Below are 22,684 nucleotides of genomic sequence, written 5' to 3' on the forward strand. Positions count from 1 at the left end.
TGAACGCGACTTCTCCTCCTCCACCTCCTCCTACTCCTACTCTTCGTCTTCCTCCTCCTCCTCCTCCTCGTCGTCCTACCCCCCTCTGAACGTCACGGCGAGACGGGGGTATCGGAGAACTCGACGACACCGGAACCCGGCGACGAACGACACCAACACCGACACCGACACCGAGACCGACACCGACACCGACACCGACGACGACGGAATCCCTCGGACCCGGGGTTTTCGGGAATCGGTCGAGCGTCGATTTCGGCGGTGGCGGCGGTAACGCGTTCGAAACAGGTTCTCCCCGTGTACGCGCTCAGGGGGGCAAAGAAACGAGCACGACTCACGGGGGAAGGGAATCATCGCCTGGTTCTCGTAAAACGCATCCGCGAAACGATGGGAAGAGAGGAGCGAAGAGAACAGCCCAGAGACTTCGAAGCCTCGACGTTTCGCCGCGTACTCGAGAATGCACGGGTTGCACGGGGCGCCGGACGCGTAACGAACGTGGGGGGCCCCCCCTCGGAGAAATTCGAGGAGACGAGGGAACGATGGAAAAGTTCCTCCAACCGCGTGCCCCGTTTCGCGGGTAACCAGGTAGGGACGTTTCTTTACGAAACACGTTTAAACCTTCTTTGTTCGGGTTTGGGAGCGATTGTATCGATTTGGGCAATTTTTTCTCGCGTATTTGCAAGAAGAAGGGTACGTATACGAATTTCTGTCTTTAGAAACGTAATTTAATACAGTTTGCTCGAATTTGCGAGGGATTACGTCGATTCGTGCAATTTTTCGTTGCACATTTGCAAGAAGAAGGGTACGTATACGAATTTCTGTCTTTAGAAAGGTATTTTAATAGAGTTTACTCGAATCTGCGAGGGATTACGTCGATTCGTGCAAGTTTTCGTTAGATATTTGTAAAGAGAGGGGTACGTATCCCGCTTTGCGTCTTCAAATCGTGGCCATTTTTGTAAGAAAGGCGTTTGAATTGTCTTTGTTCGGATTTGGAAGGAATTATATCGATTCGTGAAATTTTTCGTTGGATAATTCAAGGAGGAAACACACGTACAGGGATTCGTATGTAGAAGTATACACGGCTGGGTTCCAAGGCGCTCAAAACCGCGATTCCATTGTAGGGAAATAGGGAGAGAAATAGAGTTCGCTAACAGATTTAAGTAATTAATGCAAACCCTTTGGGACGAACGGTTTCGATCGATTTTCTATTTTTGATACGGGAAAACACCGAGTTGTTCGAATTTTCTGATAATAGACGACCGAGATGTGAACGAAGGGAGTCGAAGACGAACAAATGGGTGGCTGTGTACCCGGAGAAAATGCATAATTCTCGATATATTGCGTATCTTTGCGTTTAAAATACTTTTCTCCGATTGAAACCGCCACGGGGCACGATCTTTCGCGAAGAAATTGTCCACTTCCTCTCGCGAATGGTTCGATTCGCTGCTAAATAATTTCGTATCGCGAACGAAGTCACCGACTTACTTGTTCGACAAAACTACGCGAAGCTTCGACGAATGATTTTTGGGTCGAGAGATCGTTCTCGAAATAGTCCCCCCGGTATATCAATAACGTAGATTTGTAATTCTTCGGCACACTCCGCGTTTCAAGTACTTCCCTCCAATCAGAGACGCCATGGAGTACGATCTTTCATCGAAGAAATTGTATACTTCCTCTCGTAGATATCTCGATTCGTTGCTAAACAAGTCCGTTTGCATTCGAAACGAATCCACCGACTTGTTCAGAAAAGTGTACAAAGCTTCTATACGAGAAACGTGTTCTCAAAATGAAGAAACGATCTTCGTGTACCGAGAACGCGGAGTTTCAACCGTTCGGTGCGCTCCGAGTTTAAAATATTTCCCTATACAATTAACGACACCGTGTAGTACGATCTTTACCCGAAAAATTGTCTACTTCCTTTCGCGTACATCTCGATTCGATGCTAAATAATTTCCCATTGAACACGAAACCGAACTTGTTCGACGAAAACGGACGAAGCTCCGATACTCGGTTACAGGATCGAGAGTCGGTTTCTCTAAACGAAAAACGCATTCTGGAAATCTCCTTCTCGAGTACCAAAAACACAGATTTAATTCCCCCGTACGTTCCGCGTTTAAAATATTTCCCATTAACTAAACCCGCCATGGGATCACGATCTCCCGCCGAGAATATTACTTTACTCCGAAGCAATTCACTTCCTCTCGCGGAATATTTTCGTTCTTTGTCAAATAATTTCCTATTGGAAACGAAAAGAAAGAACCGACTCGTTCGACGATAGTCAACGAAGCTCCGATACTCGGTTTCGGTATCGAGAGATCGTTTAACGAACGAGAAACGCGTTCTCGAAAGACCGTATCGCTTCTAGACGACCTTCGACCTGTCGCGTCGTTTGACCGATCGAACGAATCGACGAATTTTACGGAAAAATGCGGATGGTCCTGTGCAAACGATCGAACCCCGATGATCTCACCTCGAGATATCGATACCAACGTCGAGGTCGTCGGGTCCCGTGTGCCGTGGAAAGTTCCACTTGGCACGAGAGAGGCAGGCAACCTGCGCAGACGCGGTACGCGATTTCGTTCGTCCGCGCGCAGACCAGATACGGCTAATTAATATCTCGGCCCCCGGACCAGATATCCGAACGATTCTTTTTGCGTTCGATTCCACGCAATTTCGCCGTACTAAGTTTCGAGTTTGGTCGCGATCGGTCGACGAATCGCGACGCTACGACCAATTCCCGGAATGCCGCTCGAAGGCCCAAGTACGCCTGAAATATCGACTTTTCCGGTTCGAGTATCGATACCATCGATCGAGGATAGACTTCGCAACGATCTGTACCGGAAATGGATCGTGAATACCGCGAAAGAATAGAGACAAAGAAGAAACACGTATCGCGCGACGAATCGACGCGATTTTCCGCATCGTCGGTGCTCCATTTTCCAACGATCGAGAAGATCTTGGGTAATTTGGTTCCTTTCGATACGGAGAGCTCTATCGAGAGTACAGTGATAGCGTACTGGGTATTCAAGACGCGAAAGTACGCTTCACCGTGGAGAGAACGTATACCCATTCTATAGGGTAGAGTCTCTCCCCGAGGTACGATTATTTACGTAACGTAGGTGTCACGAAGGTTTCTTAGGTATTTCGACAAATTGTTGATTCTCTTCGTTTCTATTCAAATAAGTGAATTTCACATCGAAAGAGTCTACTATTATCCGAACACCTACATTAATGTATCTCTCTATCAATTCAGATAGGAGACGCTCTTCCGCGTCAGATTTCCCTCTTCTCTTGCGTCAAAAATGGCGATCGAATCACCGTCAATTGGTACCGGAAGGATCAACGATACAATTTCGCGTATAAAAATTACAACGAACGATCACAGTCGTCGTTGCAACGGTCACCGTTGGTATCGAAAGCCTCGATGATAAAATGTTTCGCGCAAATCGAAAAAAAATCGTCATCGTTGGTATCGAAAAGGTCACCGTGATGCCCCAACGAATTAATCGATGCTCAACGGGGTAGCCTGTTTTTGGATTTTAAGGAGGACGTAAATCAACCACGCAGCGCCGCGGTTTCTGTCCGCGAACAAAAGAGAGGGTGTGGCGGATTTACGCGAGTTTACGGCTCGAAATCTAAAATAGAACGGCACCGTAAAGGCCGCCACGGTCGGGCGGCCGCTAGGATAACGTTGAAATTTAAGACGTAGAAAGTCCGCGAGTTTATCAATCACGAGCGGTTTCGCGCGTGAAACTGCTCGACATCGGCTCCCGTTTGACCGCTTCCACCGCCGGAGAAATTTACTTTACTCGCTCGACGAACGAGCAAATCGCCCGTGCACCGTTCATCGAACACCTCAAACCCGTGGCTCAGCTTCGACAATTCGTTTGGAAAACTCGTGCGGAAAAAACCTCACGAAAGTATCGTGTTTTCGAATCATCGCGCTCGGAAGGTTTTCGTCGAAAGAACTCGGAACACCTTGACACAAATATTCAGTATGGAAATTAAAAATAAATCGTGTAAAGGGTTAGTTAAAGTTTACTTTACGACGCAATGACCCAACGATCAGGGTTAGGATCATTTTGGGAGAGGCACTGTATTTGATACCTTGCTCGTTAAATCTTTGAAACATACGCGAGTAAAGGTACAGATGCGCATAGTTGAATCGTTTGTTCAAGTCTCTTGGAAAAAATGGAACAGTCGTTTCTCTTGGAAAGCTCGAGTGCAACCGCCAAGCATCTCGTCCGTCTCCATTTATCGACTTACAGGTGGAACATTAATGGAACGCGATAAAACGTTACAACGTGTACGATATTGTTCCCCCATTTCTGGAAAACGAGTCGTCCCGATGTTCTATTCTTCGTTGTCTAATTTATATATCCGATAACGCGGCGCCGTGGACGAAATAATCGAAAGATCGTTCGGTTAGAGTAACTTCGAAAGAAAGACGATTAATCGTGATGGTCGAAATTAACGAATCAGCACCGCCGGGAGAGAAATTGAGCGAACCGATATCAATTCATCGACACCAACTCGCACTAATGAAAATGCTGTTAGCTCCGTTAACGAAGAAGACTGGTTTCGCTCGCGCCGCGATGAAGTAAAACAGGCAATTACAAAACTGAAAACGTAAAACATGGATCGACTGTTTGCAAAAATGAACGAGATCTTAATTTCCAAAAAGAAGAGACTCGTAACGACGAGAGAACGAGGACCGAAAAAATGGCAGACGTGGTGAACGAATCATCGATGCTTCCGAGTGATCGAAAAGTGAAAAACATTGACGCTTTCCAAGGAAAGAAAGAAAAACAGTAACGTAGCTGAAAATTGTACAAATTATAGAAAAATTATTGCAAAGAAACCCTTGGAAGGTTCACAAGGTACGATAGACGCTTCTGATCGAAGAATCGGCGTAGTTGTGACGGAATTTATAAATTGGTCGCATCTTCGCGCAAGAAGATGGCCATTCGCTCGTACCCGAACGATTCGTTGTTTCCGCGGACGCGTGCGGCTCGTTCGGCTCGAATGAAATCGACTCGATCGGGAGGAGAGCGCAAACTTGCGAAACGAGCCGACGCGAGTAAACGAACCGAAAGTTATTTGTAAATTGTAATAAATACAGTGACGGGGAGCGAGCGGGAGGTGTACGTTTCCGCGTATTGTTTCACGTGGAAGTCTCGCGTACGACGAAGCGGAATTAATTTCCAAGAGATCGGAGATACGTGCGATAAATTCTTATAATATACGAACACAGGTGTGTACGTCGGTGCGCGTGTGTGCTCATGTTTTATTATAATTGGAATAAGAGATACGAAAGTGCTCGTACACGTGAAACGGGAATGCCGTTTATTTATACCCATTCTTTTTTTTTTCATTCGATTCCGCGCTAAGAGAGCGCGTAATCGTATCGAGTCACCTGTAGATACCTTCGCAATAATTTAAATATCCCGGTTTTTGTAACTTTTCCACGTTTCACCTGCCGATTACGCGTTCCACAAAGAATCCACGAGAAGAGAACCTACCTACCTACCTATCTACCTACCTACCTACCATCGTTGACGAACCGAAGTTTCACGAGAGCTCCCGTTTGCGAACCAACCACCGCTCGGCGTTCTCCAATGAGGAATAACGCAGCTCGATGGAAAGCTACGTACAATTCGCAGAAACGGAGACGGCAGGAGTAAAGATCGCGCGATACGCTCTAATCGCGAAATTATGCGGGAAAGACGGGAATCGGGTTATCATTACGATAACCGAGAACGGAAACCAGGTTTTCGTAGTAACGATTGCTCGAGTACCATTCCACCGAGTAACTGTAGAATATAATTTACACGATAAATGGAAATTATAAATTGAACCACGTGTAACATACATAAATGTAATTTTCGTGTTGGCGCGCGGTAACGTGGTAGTAGCAGTACCTAATAACCGTTCAGCGTGAAAATTCACGACGATCGTGTTCTCGCGGTCGAGATTTCTTTTTCTGTTTTTTTTTTTTCTTTTTTTGTTTTCAAACAGTGTTGCGAACGTTGTTCGTTAACGCGGCGGTGAACTTTCACGGATGTCGGGGAAACGTATCACGCGGTATGTTTCTAACCCATTTGCATCCAGAAACGGAATATCCTGCAACTGAATCGTAAAATGGAATAAAATCGTGCACACGGTTCGATTCGAAAATCATTTTCATGTGTAAGTAGGGTAAACGTGAGATCTGCGTGAACTTTCGCAGCCATGCTCGAAATTTATAACAAGTCGATACAAAATTTCGCATCGACTCTCTGCGTGCAAGTTTCTCAGCTGAAGAGTTAGTTTTAAATATCCTCTGTTAAATACTTCCGAAGTTTAAGTAAACTTCCGTTTGAATAAACTTCGGATACCGCTTTCGAATCGATCGAGGAACTGAACTTCGCGATCGAAGTAATCGAGGACGAAGTCGATCGATACGGTACAAAAAATCTAAGATGCGAAATTGATTGGAATATTACCGAGCGTGGAAAGATACCCAAGCGGTGTGTTACGTATCCATGATTTGAAAAAAGCGATATTATTAACGATGCGGGTCGAGTGTCAACGACGTAGTTCGAAGCGTATCCGAACGAGTCGAAGAATAATACCGGTCCAAAAGAAAAGGAAAAAAAATAGATTTTCGGATACTTTAAAAGACATTCGGTACGTTTCAACTGCAGTTTCGCGATCGATTCGTTTCGATCGCCGACACGAATGAGTTTGACAAATTTTTACAATTTTTCGATCTTTCATTTCTCGTCTCCTCCGTCGTACTCCATTTCGTTAACGACGCCCACTCGAAGCGCGTACTTTCCACCAGCAACGAGCACAATTAAACAAACGAGAACCACGACACGTCGAAAGGAATCGTTTCACAGAGACCGTCTTCGCGGTAAACCTGTTACCCGTTTATTTGCAATTTCGATGTTTCGAAGAAATTTTCCGCGAGAACGCGACCAAAAACAACTAACACCGGCCGTGTTCCCCACCGTATCGGTGCACAATCGAAAGCGTGATACACGGTAGTGGTTATTGACGCACGATCTATCCAGGTGTGAGTCAGACACACGTGTCGACACCATCGCTTTGACGCACCGAGCATTTTAATGGCCGAACGCGAGGTGTCGAAAGCGGCGGTCCTTAATCGCGCGTTGCACCGATGCAAATCAAATTAATTTCGAGTCAACGACCGAGTTCGTCCGGAGTTTTCGCGATAGACGAACCAACGGTCCGGAATAGCGATGGCGAACGCAGAATTATCGCGCTGCTGGGAAAACGTTGCGCTCGATCGTTACGTTCGCCATCGTGGATCCATGGATGCATTCGCGTATGCAAATATCAACGATAAACGACGCACAACTGGAACGAAACAACCCTGAAAAACTGCTCTCGAGTAATCGACTTTCTCGTTTATCAGTACCATGTCATCGTCGACCTTAACGCCGAATTTCACGATTCTTCGTCTCCTTTCGTCGTTAGTAAAACTTTATGCGTAAGTAACGGTTTCGAAGACCTTACAAGCGAAACCTGTGCGAAACTATAAATAATAGTACGAATAAACCTGTATGAAGGTTAAAGTGTACATCTTTCCGTAACTGTTTGTAACGATAGTGTCTGGACACCTCGATAGCGCGAAAATTGGCGGGAAACGTTCACGTCGGTGTCTCGAAATTCATTCCAAGCATTGAGTATTCTCCTATTCGATTAACCGTGCGTTAAAACGATTACGTAGTTCATTGAAACGTAAACGTTACCGTGGAGAACGAACGTGGATAGAAGTCACGTTCTTCGCGCCAAGTTTTTTCGTGCAACCGGTCCGGTGAAACAACGATCTCCGGAAGAAAAAAGAGGTGAGAAAAATTTGAAACCAACATTAAATCAACTCGATGACACGTAACCTTGTTACAGAAAGTAAAGAAGAATTTGATTCTTAACACTCCAGCGATAGACAATAAATTTTTAGATAAAAAGGTACGAAACTGCCCAATCGCACTAATCTTCCGCGTATGTTTTCATTAATTGCGAAAGAAACAACCGAACCGAATGGAGTCGAGCGTACTCGAAGAAACGTTATTTAGTTATTCAACGAAAACGATCCGAAATGTGATAAAATTGAAAGAAAAGTGTGTCGGGACACACGGTTGGTAGACACTGGTACTTTTTCTTCCGGTATTAGAAAACTCGGGAGTAGGAATTTGTAAAATTTCCGATTTTAATGGAATCGCATTTCCGTGGAGAAAAACGGGAGGAAGAGGAGGACGAACCAGAGAGAAATGAAATCTAGAAAATGGGGGTGGAGAATAGAGCAAATCGAGGGGACGGGGAATGTAGCTACGGCTTGAAGCCGGTCTACCGTATTCGAGGGAAGGCCCCGAGAACCTGCCGAGCTAACAAAATGGTAGGACCCACCGCGCCGGGCTCAAAATCGAACAACAAGTCGCTGGCCGCCTCTGGCTCCTATAGGGTGTACGCGAAGTCCGGTACGTGCGCCACACCGCGAAATTACACGTATCGCAGGTGTCCCTCGAAATAGGGAATTTATTAGAATGTTTGGAAAATCGTTTCGTTTTTTCTTTTTTTTTTTGGTGAAAATGAAACACGATTTTTTTAGAGCGTACAAACATATGATTAAATTACATACTCTCCATTTTGGAAAACGAAATCACTTTTCGAACATACCAGTAGAATAGTCGCGAAAGTTGAAAATCCACGCGATTTTCACCGTTTTTACCTCGAGTCGTTGTTGTACATGCTTAATTACGAATTATGTATCGTTGAGTGGAAAATTTAACAACATTCTTAACGTATCGTACGCATATGTATATTCTTAGAATAAAAGGCGGAGATTTGGGAAGAGAAAATGTTCTGGTAGAAAAAAAGTTTTTTTCCGGTAGAATAAAGGTTACAAGCGGTGTCAAAGAACCTTTCTTGGAACCTTTCTACCGGATAATTTAACGTTGATTTATTTTCTGGTATCGTTTCTTCTATGTCGCTCAAAGTCAACGCCTACCCCGAAGTCGAGGTGACTTCGAGGTCCGCGAAAAAACCGCGTACTTCGAGGAACGACTGTACATCGATATTCTGCGTCGAAACGTGAAATATCGGAGGATTACAACGATATTTCGTTACGTAGGAGGATTTCCATATCGCGAAGCGACGACATCGCGTACGCGTGATTTTTTTTATTCCACGTAAATGGAAAACTGTACGGATCAATGTCACGCATTCGTGACAAATTACCGGTATCCTTTTCGCGAGAAATGTCGTTTTTCTCGTCACTACTCTCCTCGTGCGAAGTCAAAGGAAATATTAGGTTGTTTAGAAAGTAATTTCGTTTTTTTTTGGTAAAACACGCTTTTTTTAAAGCGTACAAACATTTTACTAAATTACATATTCTCCATTTTGGAAAACGAAATGATACAATCGCGTCTTGAAACATTTTCCAGTACACGACTCGAAAGTTTCGTAACACGCTCACGAAAACGTTCACCACGAGGAAAACGAAGAATGGTTCGTCTTTCCATCCGGGAAGAAAATTTCGTCCAATCTCGGTTCGAAAATCGAGCTACCCAATGTGACACCGCTGAACGAAAAGAGGCAGTTGTTATCAGCGTCGACGAATCGGCTTAATCCACGTGCGATTGACGATGTCCCTCCGCGGAGGCGAGATTACCTAACACCGCGGAGCTATCGCGATTTTATCGGCTCGGAGAAAATACGTAACCACGTCCCCTCCCCTTCCCTCTCTCTCTCTCTCTCTCTCTCTCTGGGTCCCCACTCGGGTGCCAACCGCGGAAGAAAGCGTACTTCAAAGTCGAACGAACGCGACGAACTTCGCCGCTGATACGACGCCGGTACACCGCGTGTTTATCACCGCGCATTGTCTCTGTTTGTCGCGCGCGCACGCGGGCACGCACACACCGTGAAAGCATGGGCGCGCGCTCGCGCGCGCACGCGTCGCGCGAGACATTCTTCGCCGCGACAAAAAGGAACGTCCTCGGCTTCTTCCCACGCGTTATCGCGCGAGGCTGCCAGCCAGCAGCCGTCCTCGATGTTCGTAAATTTCGGTTGTCGCTTCCCCCACCCTGCGGCCAAGCACCCCCACCCACTTCCCTCGAGAAACCACCGAGTAGCTCCAACCGGGACCGCGGCGAACCGGAAGAAACCACCGCGAGCGCGTCGCGAACGATCGGAAATCGAGATTTCGCGTTTAACGCGTGAAACGCCATGTGGTTCGATCATCGATAAACGACGCTGTTTTTTCCGTTCGAACGACACGTTTTCATTGACACGTTTCGTGCGAATCGTCGGTGAGAGACACTATACTTCTCATTCGGACCGTGTCGGTCATCGGTGACTGACAGTGTACTCTTCATTCGAGCCACGTCTCCTTATACCATTTTAAGGATTTTCCTAACGGATTATTGTACGCACTCGTTCGATCAGATATATATACTGGTGCTTTTCGTGTGTTGTAATAGATTATAATTTTCGAGTAGAAATGTAAATAAAAATGGAAGACAAAACAGGAGCGGCGTTTAGTCCCTTGTCCTACGATTTCAGTCTCGAGAACGATGATTAATGGTAATTACCAACAAGGTCACAACTCTCGATGTCCTTGTGAACGCTACATTTTCCTTTCGAAAATATTATACAAAAGTTTCTTTGTAACATTTTGAAGTGAATATATTCGAAACGTGGACACGATTCAATCGTGGTTCTTACGTTTGGCCCGATCTCCTTACCGCGAGTCTCGCGCGATATTGTTGGCGAAGGGGTTAATAACGTGTTAATCCACGTGGGGATTCGCTCGAGTTCGAGGTTCTGGGATTATCGAAGATAATTCGTACCGTTTTCTTAGAGCCACACGTCGTTCGTCCTCGCGTAATCGGGAATTATTTAAGGTCCTTGGTTACACGCACATGGCGCATTACTTAATATCTCGTGGACCACACGGATAACCGTTGCGGAGTGGAGTAAGTTAATTTGTTACGATACAGGGCGGTTGAGATACGTGTTGTTTATTGTACGTTGCACGGTCGTTGGTGCGCCGATTAGAATTTTTTGGGATATGTTACTTAGGTATACCTCGCAAACTGTAGATAACTGTTGCGAACTGAATTTAGCTGAGTAATTAAGATACAGGATCGTTAAGATAATGTTATTTATTAGATGCTTCGATCGAAAGAAGAAAGAAGTGCAGTTATTACAACGCTGAGAGACAATACGCGTAACTACGAAGTCTTCTATGGGCACGATCCACCATTGCGATCTACTCAACGTAATTTTTCAACGATCGAAGCTTCTTTTGTATAACTCTTGCGTTAATAAATGTAACAACGTTGTCTCTGCGCGGCTAATTGCACGAGAACGTTATTTTTGTCCCTGGAAATGTGTACTTCCCCATTTGAGTATTAATTATTAGAATTGCTCGTTGTAATTTCGGAAACAAATATCCAGATTTTAGTATACCTATACTTAAATCCATATCGTTAAATCATCGTTAATGCGAACTCAATTACAAACATCCGTATTAACGTACAATCGGATTCGTTACTTCCGTTCGCTGATATACGAACAAACAACGGAATATTCGTCGGCCATTAATTAATCCGTGCAGGCTATCGAGTATCAAGAGTCCTTTGGGTCGAATTTATTACAATTTCGACAACCATTACGATCAATAACTAGCCGTAAACTTTTTAGTACTTCGTATTACCCTCTTTCATCAACGATCGCTCATTTAATCGCGAACATCGATATTAACATACCGTCAACTCGATCTTGTTCGATTCTAAATAAACAAGAAGATATTCTATCACCGTTAACCAATTCGTGAAATTGCCTGATTTTTTTCTAAACAAACCTATTACGATTCAGCCACCGATCGAGCTCGACCCTACGAAACTGATCGAGTCCAGAAACACTTGACAAGAATATTATCTTTTACCATGTACAAACTAAACTGTTCGTCGGAAATTCGACACCATAGTCAACACCCATTGAGTGAGTCGCCCATGGGTCGAGGCTTTCGCCCATAACCCCATTGATCGGAAATCTCCAACTACAGAAGTATCCACCCCCTAGTATCCACCACTACCAGGGGGTTTGACTGGGAATAGTTAGTCCTCTCGTCGTATTCGAATCATCGAGAACGAACGACCCTCCACTACAGTATCCAACGGTTGCAAGGATGCTCAACGACTGAATCGTTTTTATCAACGAAGTGTAAATTTCACCAGGATACGTAACAAACCAATGCTCGTAACTATCGAGACTTTAACGCCTATAACCTCATCGATGCGAAAAACACGAATTATAAACATCATTTACCTAGCATCTACCACTATCGGGATTGATCAGGAACAATTAATCCTCTCGTCGTGTTCGAATAATCGAGGACAGAGGATCCTCGACTCTCCAACAGTTGCACGGATGTTTGCTCTTGGATCATTTTTGCTACTGAAGTTTCACGCAATTTCACCAGGGTATGTAACGGACCATTGAGTATAAGTTCCGTGTGAGAGGCTTCCTCGTGAATCATTTTTGCTCTTAGAGGTTCGCACAATTTCACCTGGATATGTAACAGGACATTGAGCGCAAGTTCCCCGCCGTGGCGTTCATGGGTATCGAGATTTTAACGCCTACGACAACATCGATTCGAGGATGGTGAACCGAAAACGTCTTCCATCTAGTACCTACTTATCGCTATCGGGATGTTTGATTAGAAATAGCTAACTTTCTCGTCGCGTACGAAGAACAGAGGAGAGAGGACCCTCGACTCTTCGACAATTGCGCGGATGTTTGCTCTTGGATCATTTTCGTTGCTGAAGTTTAATACAATGTCACGTACGATCCGGATCGTAGTCAATCGGTCTTTGTACAACCTCCGTTGCAACAGCCTAGAAATTGCCATGATTAACGATTACTCGATTAATCACAGACATCGCCAGACCGATCCTAGGCGATTTAATCTCGCTCGTTCCTGTGTAAGCGAACGAAGAGATATTCTTTCGCCATTAGCTAATCGGTGTCAGCTCCCGAGCCTTTCTAGACGGACTTATTACGATTCAGACACCGATCGAGCTACTCTTCCACCGAGTAAACTGTTCGGTCGAGTCGAGCAGCGTGCACGATTTCTTAAAATTGGCTCCGGACTTTTACGAACTAAGCTATCGTCGACGATGCACGAACCAAAGTCGCCACTATAGCGAATATTCGATTTTGTATTACACCTCGTTGCAGCGTAGCTGAGATCTTCGTTGCCGCATAACCCTTTGCACTCGAGGCTTCTTTGCTACCAGAAACCGACGCCTCGAGAAAATCCTTTAAGTAGTAAAATTTATCTGAAATGGAACATTTTTATATACTTCGCGTACATGCGTTTACACTCTACGAGAACGCGATATTTAAATTCCAATTTGAATTCCAAACCATCAAGTTTTCCGGATCGAAAATAGTACACCGAATTAGGTGGCGACCGAGGATCTCCTCTCGAGTCCAAAGGGTTAATTAATCACAGACATCGTCCGAACGAATCTCTAGGCTACGTAATCGTGCTCGTTCCTCCATAAACAAACATTCGTTCGTCGTCAGCGAAAGCCAGACCGTAGATTCAGACCTTAGAAAGCTAGACACCGATTTATCTAATCGGTGCCCAGATCCCGAGCTTTCCTAAAAGGATCCATTACGATTCAACCGCCAATTAACACTTTCGCGACATCAACAGCGGGTTGTCACGGCCAAGTCGACACGGTTACTAAATGAAATAAATGTAAATGATACAATGTATCGTTAACATTCCCGATCATCTGTACGTACTTGCTGTCCGTACGCAAGGAGAAGGTTAACGAGTGTTTACATCCCCACTCTGGTTTACACTTTACTAGCCCTACCATCGCATTGTCGCTATTGGCCGCTGTCGATCGTCGTCACCATCCTCGGTCAACAGCGACAATGAGTGCGATGGTGGGAGAACTGGTAGACTAAACTAAACCGAGGATGTAAACACTCGTTAACCTTTTTCTCGCGGACCTTCTTCTACGTGTTTCAATGATTCGAAATGGAAGAGGAGAGTCACGAAATTACGCAGATTTTCAATTACCGCGACTCAAACCGCGCGTACATCGAAGGACAACCGTATGTACTGAAAATTCCTTGTAAATCGGATTAGTGAACGGTTACAACGATTTTACCTGATATTTACAAAATTTAGATCGCCAACAAACCCGCTAGACGAAGTTACCTATAAATCGGTACAGACAACACGGTATCGAGTTAATTTTCAGCCTAAACTGTTCAGTCGAGGAATCGACGACCGCCCCGTACCCCTTACCATAACGAACTGAACCATCGAAAGATCGATGCCATATTCATCACCCAGTCTTCCGTATCGCCTCTGTCGCGACCGCTCGGATAGTTACCGATCGCTCAACCCTCGTTATATCGCGCGTGGGTCTCTCCAGACCCGTTGAAACTTTCCTATCGCTCAACCGTACCATTAATACAGTTTCCGGGAAAAAACGAATACAAGTGCGCCGAAACAAGGGAATCTTCCTCCGAAATATTTCTGCGCGGTGAAACTCCGGGTCCGTGTGGACCCAGTATTTCCCGTGGTCGCTCAAATCGCTGGTACCGCGAGAGTTAAGGGCCGACGCGGACTTATAATCCTTTACACCGTGATCGTATGTCGGTTTCGTACGACGAAAAGTCGCTCGTCCAGATTGGGCCTAATCGATCCCGGACATCGCCCGAACGAACCTAACCTCGCTCGATCTCGCTCGTTCTCGCATAAACAAAGCGATATTCTTTCGCTCGGGCTAATCGGTGCAGCTTCTCTCTCTCTTTGTCTCTCTTTCTATTTCTCTCTGGATTTTTCAGTCTCGTCCGCTAACACTCGTACGTGTGGCTTACATACGTGGGAGTCGGGAACGTTCCTCGCGAGGCAACGGAGCGCACTTAAGCGCCGTGAGAGGAGTTCGCGCGATAACACGGGCCCGATAACGCGACGGACGTATACACTCGCTTCACGATTGTAACATCGTGGCGAGCTCGCGCTCGTGGTCGCGCTCGCGCTCGCGCGTTCGGCTTACCCGCTTACACGCTCTCGCACGTAGCGACGCCCGGTTCGGTTGTACGTGCCTCGTACACAAGGCGCGGTGCGTCGCTCCGTATAAAGAGCGGTGCATTGCGCCAAGCCTCTGCGCCGCGCGCGCTCCCGCCGCTGAATTAATAATCGAACTTACGTGGGTAGGTGTTCGTCTACCGGGTGTCTGCGCGCGTACTTTACGGAATCGCCGAGAGGCCACTCGATCACACGGCCGGACTGGTACACGTTATCGCGATCGTGGAACGCTCTGAAAATAAAGGGAAATCGTGTCACGACACAAGCGGCGAAAACGACGCCGTTACCCGAGGGCCGCACTTTAACCCTTTCACGGTGCATTAGAAGCGACGGGTCAACGGGGAACTTTTGTTCTTTTTAAGGTCGCGATCGGTCGTACTTTGCTAAGACTCGAGTATACGCGTCTTACGTTTTTCTTTTTTTTTTTATTTTTTTCTTTTTTTTCGTAAGCATTTCCGTGCTCGGTATATATTCGGGTTACGGGCGGGGTGAGAGACCGGTAGCGAAAAAAGCACCGAGAAAGTGTTCGCGTATTACGAAATCGGGTAAGTGGACGTACGGGAGAATCTAGTAGGGGACGAAGCGTAACGCTCTCGACTAGGGAAAATTGTATTTTCTAGATACTAATTGAAGCTTGGGTAGCGTTGTTTATTACCTTCTGTTTGACCCTTCGACCATGATACGTGGATTTATGATGGTTACCGGGGGACTCTACGCGACCCTTTCATGGGTCCATTAAAAGCATTTGTTCTTTTCTTTTACGGTCGGAATTGGTTGTAATTGCGAAGAGTAGGTACATACTTTACGCGTTTCTTTTTTATACCACTTATTAAGTATTATCCGTTTAATCTTACGATTTTGACACGTTGATTTACACGACGCTGTTACCAACGGCTGTGCTTGACCCTTTTACGTTGCATTGGACAAAGGTTAATAGATTATTATGAATAGTTACGTATATTCTTTACGCGTATTTTTTCATTTTTCTCTCTGTTACTCGAGAACGAGCGAACGAACGCGTAATGCACCACGAACGCGCAATATTCGCGTACACACGAATTGTACAGAGGGGGTAAGCCTTTATTCCATGAATTTTAGTTCATCTCTCGAAGGAGAAATTATTTCCTGCTTATTTATCCACGAATCAATCGACACACAAACCGAAACATCGCTCGGGACTTTACACGGGACTGTTTTCATTGGGCTCGCGTTCGATCGCGGTCGCGATAGAGAATTTTAAAGGGAACAATAATAAATATCGATTATCGCGTAGTTTTTGCCACGGTTAAAGGATTAATTAATTACTCCCGCGATATTCAATCTGTGTTTACGCGATGGAAGCCGCGAGTTTCTCTCAGACGCGTTGCATCGGTAGTGTTCAACGGAACCGAGAATCAAGAGGATTTGAGAATCGTCTCGATAACTTCGCGAAATTTTATTCAACTTCGTCGAGACGAATAACGAAAAGCTCCGTCATTTTCCTCGCTTCGTTAACAACCTGCGTACGTAGGCCCTCGCGATTATTCGTTATTAACGCGTTGAATGGTGATCACTGGTAACCGGCGCACCGGTTAAAAGAACTTACGTTTCTTTAAAACGCTTACAAGAAACAACACCCTAATACTTTGAAATAACTTTACAAAATAAATATACCGACAAACTGTCGATCATTTATATTTTTCGCGTTACGGTTTGCACAAATATCGAGGACAAGATGTCAACCCTTTGCACTCGAGGCTTCTTTGCTACCAGAAACCAATGCCTAGGGAAAATCCTTCAAGTCGTAAAATTCGTTTAAAATGGAGCATTTTTGTATACTTCGTATACATGCGTTTACACTCTACAAGAACGTAATATTTCAATTCCAATTTGAATTCCAAACCATCAAGTTTTCCCGGATCGAAAATAGTACAATGAATTAGGTGGCGACTGAGGATCTCTCGAGTCTAAAGGGTTAACTCTGCTGCGTTTCTCGGGTCTTTTTCGACCCACCGCGCCAACCCCCGTATATCGTTTCTTTTATCGATAATTCTGCTACGATAGACGCTCTTAAATGCTTTTACATTTCTTTCAATCTTCCCGCGATATTGTAGAATTAAATGCACAATTTTCCTACACTCGGAACACCTTTCGTCAAAGACTCCAAATGGACATTCAACGAAAGAACGCTTCGAGCTTTAAAAAAAAAAAGCATCGTCGCGTTGTGAATAATAAAATCACGAATCGACGATTAATCTCGATCCTCCTTCCACCTGCACGCAGTGACACCAACGCGAGAAACGCATCGTTTCTCGAGGAATAATAATTCGTCGATCGTGTTCGATCAAACGACTTCTTTATCCGGTACTTTCGTTGTTACGATGCAACCAGAAATATTTCCAACGATGCCTGTACCAGACGGTATCATTGAAACGTTTTAATACGCCATGGCGGGGAAAGAGTCGAAGAGAGAGAGAAGGAGAGGAGAGAGGAGGGAGGGGGGGATAAAAAAATTCAGTACGCTTTATACGCTACGGCAGGAAGAGATTTAATGAGGTTCCCTTTGACTGCAAAATGCGCGCGTGTGTGGTATTGTTTCGATAGGAGTGTACGTATACAGCGGGAGCTCGATTAACCGACTTAATCGGGACCGAGGCGAGTCTGTTAAATCGAGATCCACGAGATAATCGAGAACCGGGGAGAAATTAATACGAAATTATTACTTTGTGTTCTACGCGTCCACAATTTGCTAACCGTTTTATTTCCCGGAGCTTTTAACGCTTTCGGGACGTGGAGCAATCAAAGCCAGACGCCATGTTTCTTCTTCGCGGAAGAGGACAAATTTCTACGGATTGTATCGTGGTTGTCTACGTCAGATAACGGAGGTTCGAAGATAAACCACGGTTAATGGAGACTTTCGTTACACGTAGGTATTATTGCAACGTTAAACAATCTCGTTCGGCAAGTGTACTTGATTATTCGTTACGGGACAATCAACGCTACCGAATCTTGTATCGAAGCTCCTCTCGATCGCTTCGAGTTTCGAAATATTATTGTATTCGAAGTGTCGGTATCTTTCAATGGCGCGGGATACGTGTTGCTCGTACTTTATTATTAGGAAAGAATAATAATGAACTTAAAAGTCTTCATTTGGGAATTGAGAAAGTGAATAATTATCGACCGATGGACGCGATTATTATGAGAATATTATTATGAGATATTTGTGCGAACCAATACGAACGCATCGAGTACACTGTGATATTAGAAATGTGAGGTTAAGTGTGAGAAAATGTAGAAATTCGTTCCTATTTAACGCGAAACGATTTATCACGGAGAAAGAATAGCGTTGGAGAATCTTTTGAAAAGGTAAACGTGGATAAATAGAGCAACTGAAATTGATTCGGGGTAAATGGAATCGAGTCAGATAGGTTAAACGTATTCTGTAGAGCGATGTTTAAAGATACACGTGAATGCTTGAAAAGCTTTCGGTCATCGTACAAGTCTCGGAACAAGGATCGCTCGTTTAACGCGCAAATAGTTGCAAATTAGTACGCGCAAGTACCACTTCACCCGGTTACATGCTACGCTCCACCCGTGGAGGAGGATGTTAACCGACTCGAATTGAACGAGGTTTATCCGTAAACCAGGATGCGTTAACAATCGTGCTATAAAACCGCCAACCTGATCTCGACGAACGACGAAATAATACAAATCGATTGAAAATTCTAACGAAGACGGGAATACGCGAACCCAAACGATTTTCGATCGTTTCGAATTCGTGTTTAATCAAATTTCCGCACGACCGTATCCAGAACCGAATTGAAAAATGTAAAAACGTCCGAAATTAATCGAGAATCGATTTCAGAAACGTCAAGAAAGGGGTCACTGACGTCGATCATCGTTCTTCGTCGTACGCAATTAGACTATCGCGGTTATCCAATAGTCGTCACCCGATGAATCCTTTAACCGTTATAAATTACAAAATGCATATGGCCGGGAGAAAAATCGATGCCGCGATTTTGCGCGAAACGAAACACTTAAGCCGAGCGACGAACGAAAATCGGGTACTCGTAAGTAATTCAGATCCCCACTTCTCACACTTCTCACGCTTTCGTATCGTGAAATTTTAAACGTACATCGAGATTCCACCAATGGCTGCACGAGGACGAGAGAATCGTAATTAATGGCGACACAAAACGTAGATGAATATTATGGTTCGAAAAAACGTTTTCTCGTTCGACATTGTTCGAACGCGTACGAAACACGATCCGCCATGTTTTTGTACGTGTGCGACACGTGTCTATCGTTTCGGCAGCATCTCGATTATTCGACGTAGAAAAAAGTTACGATCCGTACCTTCGGAACGTGTCCGAAGATGTCTCCACCGGTCTAACCTAAAACGTCTATTTTCTCGAAAACTACCGGTCGATCGGGGACGTACCCTGCATATATAAACATGAAACACGATAAAGAACAATACGTAAAAAGATTCGTCCCGATATCGTTAACGGATTCCAAGATATCAAATGGTCACTTTTTCCAACCTGGCTGCTGCTCGAACTCGGCTTTCCCACTCTCTCTCGAAGCACTACGCGCGTCGTCAAAACCGCTCGAACGGTCGCTGCATGACAGTTTCTCACACGACCGAACACCATTTCCATCGACGTACTTTTTCAACGAGCACATTAACCCGACACGATCGACCGTGGTTGTACAAATTACCGCGTAAACTATTCCGATGAGAACGACGACCGTTACAAAGAAGATTCCATCTCAACCGAATCGATACATCTTCGATCTCATTTCACTAATCGACCGTTGCTACGGAACGCAGCGGGATCTGGTGACAATGGATCGATACACATTCGTCGTATCGGTCTCGCGTTCCTGCGACATCTAACAGTTTGCAACCCTGGCAGATAATTTTGACATTAAGACGATAAAAAGATCCTTTCGTGTTTGCAGATATTCGTAAATATTAAACGTTTCGATCCGATAACAATCGCAACGACGAATCGAGACAGCGTTGCCACGTATTGTTCGTATTTCATGGTTATTAGGATCCGTTGCGCTCAGATCAATTTCTTCACATTCGCGATCGATAAATTTCGACTCGATGTTTCGAGCGATACGTACACTGTTGTATTCGCGGTATGTCGCGAACTTATCCGTGGCTCGCGTTACCGTTCACCGATCTGTTACGATCGTCGCGCTTCTTAATCGACGTGTTTCGCGGTTTCTTAACCTATACGCGTCGCGTCTTTTTCACCTTAAGCACGATAGACGGGTAGAAGGAATCGAATAGTTCGCGGATCTAACGCAGCACGGATGCGTGGCATCCTAACAATCCACGAGAGAATGTCGTGCGCTACGGGAGCGGTTTCGATGTTCGATAGGAAATTTTTTAGAAAGACATACGACGTACCATTCGATTTAGATCCACGAAGAACGCGCCACGCCCTGCTTTCGACGTTGCCGTGTGCGCGATGGACGGCCCGCATAATGAGAAACGCGAATCAGTGGCCTCATCGTTCTCCCGTATCTTTAGTCGCGTGCGCTGCGGCTTCGTGCGCGCTTGCCCTTGCTTATCACGTTCTTGCGCAGCTTTAATTAGCTCGCCGCCATCTCTTGGTCACTACGCTGCTCTAAGCACTTTCACTCTTTCTATTTAATTTGCAGAACCATATCTCTTCGTTCAAGCCATAGAAACGGACTTGTTCGTCTCTCGTAGAGGGCTTGCTACTGAAATTTACACGCGGTCGCGCGAATCATAGACTACGCTTTTTAAGATATACGCGTTTCTAAACAATCTATACCATTTGTACCATCATAATTCACCGTATCGATTCGATGTATCGTATCGAAGATACCTAGTGATCGATCACTTAACTCAACTTATCGATACGTAGTTCGTTTTCAATAACACGGTGCAGTCGAATTAGAATTCTCATTCGTATACTTGTTAGTGGTACGATCGGCATTTCAATCACAGGAACAGGAGATAATACGCATGCAACTAACACTGTCATTACGTAATCGATATCATATTCTAAAATTAAAATAGCGCTCATCCGGTATTTATCGGTGCTTACTGTGTGCACTATGGCATGACCATAGTTTCGGTCTAACATTATTGAACTACGACTGTAACTTTAAACGCCACGAACGATGCAACAGAAATCGAGCGTGCAACCGAATCGCGGGAAATCATTGCGCAAATCGATTTTACGAATTTAAAAATTTGGTATCTCTGGACTATTTCGAACCTCCGCGTACTTCGATCGAAGAGAACCTTAAAAACGAATTGGAGAGGTACCAAGGAGATCAAGGAGGTTACTTGAAAAGCGCGAAATACGGCAGTGTTGATAACGACGAAGAACAAAGGAGAGCATTGCTTACACCGGGGAAAGAAGGAAAAGGAGGGGACGAGCCATAAGCTGCGTACCCGCGGCACGCCATCTACGTTGGCTTTGTATATTCCATGGTTGCGCAATGTGCGCGACTCGAGAAAATCCAACGCGCGACGCACGCTCGCATTTTTGCTTTTGTGCATCGGCCACAGGGTTGCGCAGCACTTCATACGACAATTGATTGAGCTTCAAAGGGAGGCAAGACTCGAATCGGATGGAGACGAGAGAAGGGGAAAGCGAACTCGTGAAAGAGGGTACGCAACTCCCATCCCGCTACGACCCGTCCGAGCAAGGGCACATCAAGCAACAGAGACGGATTACGAGCGTTACAACCACAGGGTGAAGGGAGAAAGGTGAAGGATGGAAGGAGAAGGGCGGAAAACGTAGACAAAGAGACGAAGAAAGGGGAAAGGTGCATGCAGAGAGAAAGGGTGGGGAAGAGCAGAGGAGAGGAAGATCGGTCTCGGTGCAGAGCGTAGTGGTTATAAAGAGAAGCGGCATCGCCGCACGGCTACTTGGCTCTCCAGGGCCAGGATATTTCAATACCGACGGTGGTCGGCCACCGCCGACGCGGGTACGGAGAGGGGAAATGGTAGTGACGATGTGCGCTCGTATATATGTAATGTATATATGTACTTTCCCCTCGTGCCCCTCACCCACGTGCCCGCCCTACGCTCGCACACACGATATATACAACTTTACACACCCGTGGGCGTTAAAGCGAAAGAGAGAGAGAAACAGATGTGACGGAGACCGGTGGCACAGTAGCGCTCCGCTATTCGGGTTTCCTGCACGAGGGGAAGAGCGATGGGGAGGGAGAAAGAGTCTGTCTCTGTTTTAACATACAGAGGGGGAAAGTTGCGGCAAAACGGAAAGGCTGGTGTTTAGGGGACTGCAGGGACGCGCGCGGCGCGGCGATGGGGACCTCGAACTGAACGTCGACCGACGATTGTCCGTGATCCCGCCTTCTCGACGAGTCGAGGGGAACCGACGTGGGCTGTGCCACTCGTCGATTGGTCGACCCGCAGTGCGGGGTTCGGAGCGTTGGTGGCGCCTCGGGAATCCCACCAATCGAGCGCCACTGTCGTGGCTTTTTTATCCTGCTATTTACGCCGAAGGACGGAGAAGAGCAGGCTCCCCATCTAGCTCTCTCGCTCTTTTTATATCC

The 22,684-nt window shown here is 45.5% G+C and overlaps 1 protein-coding gene across 1 annotated transcript in view; it reads right to left on the reverse strand.

Annotated features, from left to right (window-relative positions):
• Positions 1–22,684, reverse strand: part of LOC143154858 (uncharacterized) — an 85,808-nt gene that overhangs the window by 61,986 nt on the left and 1,138 nt on the right. The window contains exon 4 of the mRNA XM_076326878.1: positions 15,249–15,359. Within this exon, the coding sequence (XP_076182993.1) occupies positions 15,249–15,359 (111 nt within the window). The remainder of the gene's footprint in view (positions 1–15,248; positions 15,360–22,684) is intronic.

The sequence above is a fragment of the Ptiloglossa arizonensis genome, chromosome 2 (assembly GCF_051014685.1).
Source record: "Ptiloglossa arizonensis isolate GNS036 chromosome 2, iyPtiAriz1_principal, whole genome shotgun sequence".
NCBI classification, from domain to species: Eukaryota; Metazoa; Arthropoda; class Insecta; order Hymenoptera; family Colletidae; genus Ptiloglossa; species Ptiloglossa arizonensis.